We start from the raw sequence: 11549 nt of genomic DNA on the forward strand, positions 1-11549 counted from the left end.
ATTATAGTAAATGCTGACAAACAACTTTAATAAATTAAAGAACCCATATCACGTAATAAATAATTGTTCAATTAAAATTTTGGCAATTTCAGTATAAAAACAACTTACCTTCATTTCATGTTATCAAAGAATAAATTAAAAGTCCTAAAAATGTATTAAAGGAATGGTTAACCCAAAAATGAAAATTCTGTTGTTAATTACTCACCCTCATGTCATTCCAAACCTGTAAGACGTTCATCTTCAGAAAACAAATTAAGATATTTATCTGAAATCTGAGAGCTTTCGAACCCTTAATAGACAGCAACGCAACTGACACGTTCAAGGCTCTAAAAGGTAGTAAAGATATCGTTAAAATAGTCCTTGTAACGTGGTTTAACTGTAATTTTATGAAGCTGTGAAAATACTTTTTTTCAGCAAAAATAACTTTATATAACAATTTCTTCTCTTTGGTGTCATTCGACACGCGTTCACGAGAGTACCACAAAGCATATGTGTCAGTTGCTGTCTAAGCAGGGTCAGAAACCTCGGATTTCATCAAAATATCTTCATTTATGTTCTTACAGGTTTGGAACAACATGAGGGTGAGTAATTAATTACATTTTTGAGTGAACTGTCCATTTAATCTAATTCAAAGCCTTTTAACTTAACAAATCAAATACTATTGAGTTACAATATCTAGACTCAAGACCTGACATATAAATGAACGAGTGTGTGTGAGTGTGTGTTAGTCTACAACTTTGATGGAGTGGATGTGAAAGGAGGAGGAGGAGGGGCCTTTGGGTTGGCTGGAGGAGCTCTTGCTACTGGAGACAGTCTGAGTCTGAAGAGCAGAGCGAGGGAACTTGGCTGCCATTGCCTGGCCAACAGTGAGCTGTAAATGGTGAAAAAAGGAAACTGAATGAGCATTATTGTTTGATGTTTTGATATCATCACACGTACTTCGACTGTGGGGAAGTTTCTTAATACCTGAGTGACAGGGTGGTGTCTTTCCACAACAACTGAACTCATGGGAGGAGCCACCCCCATGACATGGAGGGCTGTAGATGGGCGGACCGTCCGGTTATGCTCTGCCCGACCTGTTAAACGAGCAGTCACTGTCTTTGAGGCTTTTTGCTTGCCAGCTGTTACTATCCGTGCGCTTGTCTAAAGAACAGAATAGCAATGGCATTAAAAGCAAGTCATTTTCTCAGAACATTCAATATACACAAATATATAAATGTAATCACAACCATTTTGAAAGGGAGTTTAGAAACAGGTTCAGCAAACAATCATGAATATGCTTGCAGTCACATGTTGTACCTGTCTGAAGGAGCTTGTACTGCCCACTGGTGGATCGGAAGAATTCACCACTGTGGTTGAGAAAAGAGTTTCTGCTCTTGGGCCAGTGCTTGAGCTAGGCTGAGAGAGAAAATGTTCCTGAAAGGAGAGAGATAAATAAAACAGTAATTTAAAAGCATTATTCTGACACTATTCTAGGAATAAATTTTAATTTATAAAACACAAAAATGCTATTAAATATTTTTTTTTTTACTTATATAGATTATACACTACCAGTCAAAAGGTTTTGGACAGTACTAAAAAAAACATTATTATTATGATTGTTGAACCAGCTGAGTAGAATTTTTTAGAGTAGTTTTTTTATGAATAGAAAGTTCAGAAAAACAGCATTTATTTGAAATAGAAATCTTTTCTAACATTACATGTTTTTATCATCACTTTTGACCAATTTAAAGCATTCTTGCTAAATAAAAGTATTAATTTCTAAAACTTCCAAGCTTTTATTGGTATATTGTATAATGTTACAAAAGATTTTTACTGATGATAAATGCTGATCTTTAGATCTTTCTATTCATCAAAGAATCCTGAAAAAATGTACTCAACTGTTTTAAACATTGATAATAATAAATGTTTCTTAAACAACAAATCAGCATATTAGAATGATTTCTGAAGGATCATGTGACACTGAAGACTGGAGTAATGAAGCTGAAAATGTAGCGTTGATCACAGGAATAAATTCTATTTTAAAATCTATTCAAATAAAAAGCAGTTATTTTAAATGGTAAAACTATTTCACAATATTACTGCCTTTGTTTTATTTTGAATCAAATAAATGCAGGCTTGAGCAGAAGAGACTTCTTTAAATTGGTAATGTATAGTAATATTGGCCATGCAAATGTACACTTTATAGGTTGACTTATGACAATTAAATGGCATTAACATAAAAACATTAAAAAAGAAAACACTCCAATCTCATACTGATTCTTCATCAAGCTTGATATTGAATTTTCAATTATATCAATAAAAACAGTGGTGCTAAACATGACTGCTGGGTTCAAACTATCTTTTTTTTGCATGTCTTACCTCAACATCCTCTGTAACACTGTGGGAGGGGCCTAGCTGTATTGGACTCTCCATAACAACTGGACTGAGTCGTGATGAGACAGTCCGTGGAAGGTGATTGGCCAATGAGCTGCTGCTTGGCTCATCCCCTTGAAATGGAACATCTAAAAAAAATAAAAATAAATAAAAACTGAAGGCTAGACTGATGATACTGCATAAGGTTTGATTCTTTGTAAATTATATTGTTAACATAAAAAAAAGAAAATGGTACCATGTACACTGCTGTTAAAAAGTTTGGGATCAGTAAGATTGTTAATGTTTAATGTGTAAAGAAGTTTCTTATGCTCAGGGCTGCATTTATTTGATCAAAAATTCTGAAAAAAATGTAATAACATTTTAATATACATTCAAATATAATTTATACCTGTGATCAAAGCTGAATTTTCAGCATCATTACTACAGTGTTCAGTGTCACATGAACATTCAGAAATCATTCTAAAATGCTGATATATTATCAGCGTTGTAAACAGTTGTGCTGCTTAACATTTTTTGGAGCCTGTGATTCTTTTTTCAGGATTCTTTGATGAATAAAAAGTTAAAAAGAACAGCATTTATTTAAAATAGAAATCTTTTCTAACAATATACACCATTGTTTAAAAGTCCTTCTTTTTTTTTGAAAGAAATAATACTTTTATTCAGCAAGGATGTGTAAAATTGATAGAAAGTGATAGCAAAGACTTATATTGTTAGAAAAGATATGAATGAATTCTGAATTCTCTTTATCTTTTTATTCATCAAAGGACCCTGTAAGAGTATCACAGTTTCCAAAAAAATATTAGGCTGTTGCCAACACAGATCATTCTAATAATAGATCAGCATATTAGAATGACTTCTGAAGGATCATTTGACACTTAAGACTGTAGAAATGGCTGATGAAAATTCAGCTAAGCATCACAGGAAAAAATTATATGTTAAAACAGAAACCATTATTTTATATTGTAATAGCATTTTGAAATATTACTGTTTTTTTTCTGTATTTTCGATCAAATAAATGCAGACTTGATGAGCAGACTTCTTAACACCGTGTCTACACCGGACGCGAGAGGCGCGGCACGACGTGACAAATGACATTAGAACCTATTATGCTGTCTACACTGGATGCGGTGCGGCACGACATTGTTTTCCTTAAAAACTGTCCTATTACTGTTTGTTTAAGAAAACTACAATTAATGACTGGCTTATAGTTGTATGCACACCCTGGAAAAGGTATTTTTACAGAAAAATATAAAATTACACACCTTAACCTTACACACCTAAGACATCTGTCTACCTTTACTGCTTATTTCATAATAATTAATGTATACAGTATGAGCTACACATGGGACAGCAGAAGGGAAAAGGTTGATTAAGATGCAGTGCTAGAAACCCAGAGGCTAGAAAGCTGTCACTGCTATCAACCTGATTTAGCAGCCATGCCTAGGGTATATTCAATTATTTAGAAATTACCTTTTGTCAAATTCACAGTTTTTAACACTAATGTTCAGAGGTTTTATTACATTCAAACATTTTTTGCATAAGGTAAATATATGAGTATTAGTCATAACCAGTACTTCAAATATGTAACAATCAGTCATGTTAAACTGGATCATCATCCCTTTATAAATTGCCACTGTTATTGAGCCGAACCTATCTATTATCTTACCATGGTCCAGTCTCCCAGATTCTCCGGTGTTAAACATGCTAAGGGCCTCGATGTTGAGCGCACAGACCCCACGCATGAAAGCTTTCTTCATAGAGTCCTCATAGCGCTCACGCTCCGTGTGCAGCCTGTGGATTTCAGCTTGAGCTTTCTGGAGCTCCTCTACATGCTGACAGACACAATCACAAAACTTTTGTTACAGCTGAGATCAAAAGTTTACATCCTCAGAATCTGCAAAAGGTTAATTATTTTACCAAAATAAGAGGGATCTTACAAAATGTAGGTTATTGTTTATTTAGTACTGACCTGAATAAGATATCTCACAAGAGAAAATAGTTAAATTTAGAAAAATTACCCCATTTAAAAGTTTACATCCCCTTGATTCTTAATACTGTGTTGTTACCTGAATGATCCACAGCTGTGTTTTGTTTTGTTTAGTGATAGTTGTTCATGAGTCCCTTGTTTGTCCTGAACGGTTAAATTGCCTGCTGTTCTTCAGAAAAATCCTTCAGGTTCCACAAATTCTTTGGTTTTCCAGCATTTTAGTGTATTTAAACCCTTTCCAAAAATGACTGTATGATTTTGAGATCCATCTTTTCACACTGAGGACAACCGAGGGACTCAAATGCAACTATTACAGAAGGTTCAAACACTTACTGATGGTCCAAAAGGAAAAACCATGCATTAAGCCAGGGGATGAAAACTTTCTGAATTCGAAGGTTATGGTACATTTAACTTATTTTGTCTTCTGGGAAACATGTAACTATATTTTGTTGCCTTTGTAGAGCAGTACAAAATGAAGAAATATCATATTTAGGCTAAATAAAAGTATACACATTATGTTTGAAAGTTTTTACCCCCCAGCTCTTAATGCACCATTTTTTCCTTCTAAAGCATCAGTGAGCATTTGAACCTTCTGTAATAGTTGCATATGAGTCCCTCAGTTTCCCCCAGTGTGAAAAGATGGATCTCAAAATCATACAATCACTGTTGGAAAGGGTTCAAATACACAAAAATCCAGGAAAACCAAAGAATTTGTAGGACCTGAAGGACTTTTCTGAAGAACAGCATGCAGTTTTTCTTTAGGACAAACAAGGTACTCGTAAACAAATATCACTAAACAAACAAACAAAAAAAAAAAAAAAAAACAGCTGTGGATCATTCAGGTAACACAGTATTAAAGGATAACTATTGCCAAAATGCAACCTGGGCTGATTTTTTTTTACTGTAATCGAGACAAAGTTATATCTAAAAGCATAATTACAACAAACGAGCCGTTTTTGAGATTGACCATGATTTCGTTTTGTGGTCAATGGCCGGTGAATGGGAATACTAGGGGCATAACTTTGAGTGCATCAAAATCGATATTTTTACAACACCTTAAGCCTTAAGAAGGCTCGACACACCATGAAACTTTGCTCGAAGTATCGCCTGGGTCTCTACACATGAACTCGAGCATTGAGAACATTGTTTGTGTACACAGAGTTTACTAAAAAAGAAAGTTTTTGAACAACTCACTTACACTGTTTGGGTTTCCGCTCGCGGCCGTCTTGCCAGTCAAACTTTTGAACGGTGTTATTTTTATAAATTCAACTATTATTTTCTATCGTGGACTGTATGTAAACATCTTCAACAGACCTCAACTCTATGTCCACACTTAAGGTAAAACTGCAGCATGGGCTCCACTCACCTGTGCCATCTTGGCCTCGTAGTCTGTAGAGAGCTGCATGCAGACGTCCTCCGCTCTGGCACAACATGCTCTCTCCACACGGTCCCGCCACCTGTTCTGGATGAGCGAGTGCCAGCCTGCCCACACCTTTCTCTTGAGCTGCAAATGATAGTGCTGCTCAGCCAGTCGGACCCCATTGGCCTGGAACACAGAGAAATCCATTGAAATATATATTTTATAATTATTTTTTTAATAAATAAGTCTCTTAGGCTGAATTCTTTGATTAAAAAATGGAGTAAAACACTAATATTGTGAAGTATTATTACAATTAAAAATATTAATATATGTTTTAAACTGTAATTTATTCCTGTGATAGCAAAGATTAATTTTTAGAAGCCATTGTTCCAGTTTCCATTGTTATATGATCCTTCAGAAGTCAATATAATATGCTGATTTGCTGCTCTTATTTTTGAAAATGCAAAACGAATAAGAGTTTGGTTTATGAGTGGGTTTCAGAGTGAGTAAACGACAAATTTTCATTTCTGGGTGAACTATCTCTTTAAATGCAGATACCTCGCAAAACTGCAATTTCACCAAGAAGACAAAATGAACACAAAACATAAGCCTGTCTGATCTGTATCAGTCTGACATGAGTAAACAACATTGTCTGAAAAACATCTGCCCTGTGTGTGTGTGTGCTGTCAGTCTGAGCTGCCCTGTCTCACCTCTTCTCTGGCAGCACAATGTTGTAGTCTCCACTGGGTGAAACTCCTCATCAGCTCCAGCTTCTCCCTCTGCCTGTCAACCGCCCTGCTTAGATTCGCTATCACCTGCAGATGACAAAGGTCAAAGAGGAGATGACAAACTGGAAAACAGAGACTTACAGCCTGTTAAAAATGGATACAGAGCCGCATGTTTTGAATTTTGCTCAAAAAAAAAAAAAAAAAACACTTCGACTCAATATCTGTATGCACCTCATCTTTTCTCTGGTTAGAGATCTTGTAGGTGTTGAGCAGGTCTTTGAGACCATCCATCTCAGCATTTACAGCAGCCATATGGGCGGCATGTTTCTCCCTCTCCCTCTTAAGCTCCAGTCTGTGCTGTTCCACAAAGGCCAGTTTCCACTTCCTCAGCTCCATCATCACATTACTCTGCACACAGAACAAAAAGAAATTCCTAAAATGCATTATGGCATGAAGGAAAACACTGCCTAACAGTGTTATTTTAATCACTGTAGTTTAATAATATTACTTTTTATTTTTATTACATTTTTTTATTTTAAAGTTTTTACTGTGTTTTTTTTTTATTAGTTGTCCTTAAATATGTTTATACATTTTTCATTAATTTTTATTTTAGTTTTAGTTTAATCACTTAGTTCTAATTAAATGATAGTACAAAATGCTGCCTTGACAACTAGATGAAAAACAGTTATTTTATTTCTATTAACATTTCCTTTATGACATTTTTTTAGGTTTAAATTTTAGGTAACTATAATAACCTTGTAACTTACAATACAAACACTGCCGTTCAAAAATTTGGGATTTGTAAAAAAATTTTTATGTTTTTAAAGAAGTCTCTTCTCTTCAAGCCTGTGTTTATTTGTGTGTGGGTTTTTGTGTATTTGTGTGAAATACTAATGCGATTTAAAATAGTGGTTTTTAATTTTAATATACTTCAAAACAGAGTTTATTCCTGTGATGAAACGCTGAATTTTCAGCATCATTACTCCAGCTGTCAGTGTAACATGATTATAATCAATTTTGGAAATTCTGGGGTCAGAAGAAGAAAGAGGATGTGGTAAATTGATAAGAAGTTATAGTAAAGACTGCTGTTCTTTTTAACGTTTTATTTATCAAAGAATCCTGAAAAAAAATTACAGGTTTCAATTTTTTTTTTAAAGCAGCACAACTGTTTCCAATATTGCTAATAAATCAGCATATTACAATGATTTCTGATGGATCATGTGACACTGAATACTGGAGTAAAATCCAGCTTTGCATTACAAAAATAAATTATATTTTAAAGTAAATTAAAATAGAAAACTGTTGTTTTAAATTACAATATTTTTATTATTTTTCTGTATTTTTGATCAAATTAATTGAACTTTGACGAGCATAAGAGACGACTTTAAAAAAAAAAAAAAACATTAAAAATCTTAATGTTTCAAAACTTTTAAACGGCAATGTAATTCTAAACTAACCTTTAGGTTTGTGCTCCAGGTGTCCAAAATGTCCTCCAACTTGTTCAGGTTCTCCTCCGAGATGAACATCTCAGTCATGACGGTGGCCAGAGCATCAGGACTGCTTCGTCCTGATCCAGTCTGTGACCTTGCTGATCTTTCCTCAGATGACACGGACCTGTTTGCCATGCTCTCACCTGAAGTAGAAGCAATATTATAAATCAGATAGTTCGAACTCTACATTGTAATTGGAGTCGAAAACAAGAGAGCTGAGAAATTATTCAAATGGCTTCATGATGTTACCTTCAGATGCTCGACTTGGTGGTCTGGATTCTTCTAATGAAGGAGTTGGCGTAGCTCTGTTGCTTGAGTGCCCTTTATTATCTGAAATAAAACAAAGAGAGTGGATCTCAACCTTTTAGTCTTCAAGGCCCTCTATTGTCAAAGACTAATTTGAAAGCCTCACAAAATATTTCCAATACTTCTACTATTATGAAAAAATTGCCTATTTTATATTTACAGAGACAAGGTTTGGCTATATAATAATAAAATGAAAAATGATACATAATCAAAATAATACAATTCCATAATTCCAAGTGGTTTACACTCATTTACATGCGATTACAAATTTTTTAATTATTATTTTTTATTTACAAATGTCTTTTATATTTCTACCTGACAGAACATTTTAGAGATTTATAAAAACAGTTAAATTACTTCCGATTTTGTAAATTATAATTAAAAATAGCAGTTTTTAAGGGAACAAATTAAGTGATTAGTTCAGCTTTTTAGACTTAATTTAGATATTTTTAAGCCTTCTTGTGGCCCCTTTGGAAGTGTGCTACTTTACATCCACAGAGATCTCGATCCAAAACTTATTTACAATATTAGTGTCTGCAATTTGGATTTATATAGCATTATTACCTCCTAAGTATTAGTAAGAGGCCTACCTGCAGTGGTTTCTCTTCTAGTAGTATGCTGTAAACTTTTGGAGAGTTGACTTGTACTCAATGGCTGTGGTGCGAAATTCGGTTCATATTTAGGAGTTACAACAGCATACCGCAGAAGTTCTTCATACTCATCCTGAAGTTTTGAAAGAGAAGGAACAATCTCAAAGTGTCCTTTTAACTGTCAAAAATTGCAGAAAATCACAGTCATATATCTTAGTGATTTTTTTGTGATGGTGGATATGATAACTCACTTGAAGCGCAGAAGAAACTGAGCTGCCTCTGTCTGAATCTCTTGGTAAAACTGGACTATTTTGCTCCCCTTCATCTGATGACATCTGAAGTCCAGAATGAATGAGGATGCATTACATATAATAATGTTTAAATGACTCATTTAAGTTCAAATAGACCAAAAGAGCCAATTCTTCTTGAATTTAAGGAATCGTGATTACTTCATAGCTATTTCCCGACTACTTCAAAACTGTTTAATCTCACCTGTCTTTAAGGTATCATTGCATGTATATGTATATGTACATGTGACCCTGGACCACAAAACCTCTTAAAGGAGTAGTTCACTTTCGAAACAAGAATTTACAGATAATGTACTCACCTCCTGGTCATCCAAGATGTTTATGTCTTTCTTTCTTCAGTTGTAAAGAAATGGTGTTTTTTTAAGAAAAACACTTCAGGATTTCTTTCCATATAATGGACTTCTATGGTGCCCCCGAGTTTGAACTTCCAAAATGCAGTTTAAATGCAGCTTCTAAGGGCCCTAAATGATCCCAGCCGAGGAAGAAGGGTCTTATGTAGCGAAGTGATCGGTTATTTTCTAAAAACATTTACAATTTATATACTAGTTTTTAATCTCAAATGCTTGTCTTGCCAAGCTAGACAAGATGAGCATTTGAGGTTAAAAAGTATATAAATTGTAATTTTATTTTAGAAAATAACCCATTGTTTTGCTAGAAAAGACCCTTTTTTCCTTGGCTGTGATTGTTTAGAGCCATTTAAAGCTGCATTTTGGAAGTTCAAACTCGGGGGCACCATATGGAGAGAAATCCTGAAACGTTTTCCTCATAAAACAATTTCCTTACTGAACAAAGAAAGACATTAACATCTTGGATGACAAGGGGGTGAGTACATTATCTGTACATTTATGTTCTGAAAGCGAACTACTCCTTTAAGTCTTAAGTGGCACGGGTATATTTGCAACAAAAGCCAAAAATACATTGTATGGGTCAAAATCCTTTATGCCAAAAATCATCTAAAGTAAAGATCATGTTCCATCAAGATATTTTGTAGATTTCCTTCCCGTAAATATATCACAACTTAATTTTTGATTAGTAATATGCATTGCTAAGAACTTAATTTGGATTTGGACTTTAAAGGTGATTTTCTCAAACATTTTTTTGCACCCTCAGATTCCAGATTTTCAAATAGTTGTCTCTTAGTCAAATACTGTCCTATCCTAACAAACCATACATCAATGGAAAGCTTATGTATTCAGTTTTCAGATGATGATGACAAATCTTAATTTAAAAACAATTACCCTAGTGACTGGTTTTGTGGTCCAGGGACACACACACACACACACACACACACACACACACACATATACATATATATATATATATATATATATATATATATATATATATATATATATATATATATATATATATATTTTTTTTATAAGAGTTATAAGGTTTTTAACTCTTAAAAAGAAACCGATTAAGACAACTCGATCTATCAGCTAAAAAGTATTATTTACATACAAAATACTAAAAATAAACCACCATAATGTTTTACAGAACAATTAACTAACGTTAGTTGAAGGTCTAACGAACTGTGCAACGTTTGTTTATTTCAGCAGCAGTGATTTCTCGACTAAAGGCAACATTTAACTCAGCAGCGTTTTTGTTTGCTAATGTTCATTACAATGTTCATATATTATAGTATAAAGTCAAAGACTGACTTGTTGTCACGCAGGCATTAACAGTCAGTCGCAGAACTGAAACAAAAGTGCAACCTAAGTTCCTGCTGAAGCACCATACTAGCGCTGTGCTAACCTCCTATTGACTTCCTGCGCTAAATCTGCTAAGCATCGTGTGGAGTGCGGTAGAGAGATAAAACGGTACGATCGTTACCATCTCAGTGAGAATTTTGAAGATATTTGTTCCTCTGTCAACACAACGTAAGCTTTCAATCTGCAAGAACCCACTCTACTGTTAAAAGCACTGTTTCAAACTGCTAGTTGCTTCAGTAAAAGTCTATTTGATTGGTTGAAAATGTGGCACGTCTGTCTTGGCTATTGTGATTGGGTAGAAAGTTTCCATAGTAATAGAGGACGCGGGAGCGTCTATTGTATTGTTCTGTTGGCATGAACTCTCTCGCACAACTGCAAAAAATACCTGATGGAGTCAAACAACGTTAACAAACAAGTCTATTTTTTATCTTCCGAAATTTTACCTTTATTCGTTTTTTCTTTTTTGTATTGCTTTGCTTTGCTTATGAGGCTTTGCTTAATAACTCTTCCAAAGTTTCCTATAATTTATTAAGCATTTAGTAGACGTTTTGTACAAAAAAGTTCACATTATCACTGTCATAAACATCACACTTAGAAATGGGCTTAAATATTATTATCAGCTGATGTTTAAAAACATTTCTGGAATTACTAGGAATTGAGGATCATAAGGAATTTGATATAAATATGTG

The 11549-nt window shown here is 34.2% G+C and overlaps 1 protein-coding gene across 1 annotated transcript; it reads right to left on the minus strand.

The window, feature by feature from the left end:
- Nucleotides 1–718: 718 nt before the first annotated feature.
- Nucleotides 719–11072, minus strand: poc5 (POC5 centriolar protein homolog (Chlamydomonas)). The gene is made up of 13 exons (XM_073840200.1): nt 10982–11072; nt 9089–9172; nt 8838–8970; nt 8191–8271; nt 7909–8084; nt 6683–6859; nt 6434–6538; nt 5730–5909; nt 4043–4208; nt 2362–2504; nt 1300–1416; nt 967–1143; nt 719–871 (listed from the first exon to the last, which is right to left on the minus strand). The coding sequence occupies exons 1-13, from the start codon at nt 10982–10984 to the stop codon at nt 725–727; spliced, it is 1689 nt and encodes a 562-aa protein (XP_073696301.1). The 5' UTR covers nt 10985–11072; the 3' UTR covers nt 719–724.
- Nucleotides 11073–11549: the final 477 nt, after the last annotated feature.

The sequence above is a fragment of the Garra rufa genome, chromosome 5, assembly GCF_049309525.1.
Source record: "Garra rufa chromosome 5, GarRuf1.0, whole genome shotgun sequence".
NCBI lineage: Eukaryota > Metazoa > Chordata > Actinopteri > Cypriniformes > Cyprinidae > Garra > Garra rufa.

What these genes read in the sequence shown, in the direction of transcription:
- poc5 (XM_073840200.1), bottom strand. An exon ending in ACGAGGCCAAGATGGCACAG is followed by an intron (nt 4,209 to 5,729) that starts GTGAGTGGAGCC and finishes TGTGTCTGTCAG; the next exon opens with CATGTAGAGGAGCTCCAGAA. An exon ending in GTACAAGCTCCTTCAGACAG is followed by an intron (nt 1,144 to 1,299) that starts GTACAACATGTG and finishes TCTGTTCTTTAG; the next exon opens with ACAAGCGCACGGATAGTAAC.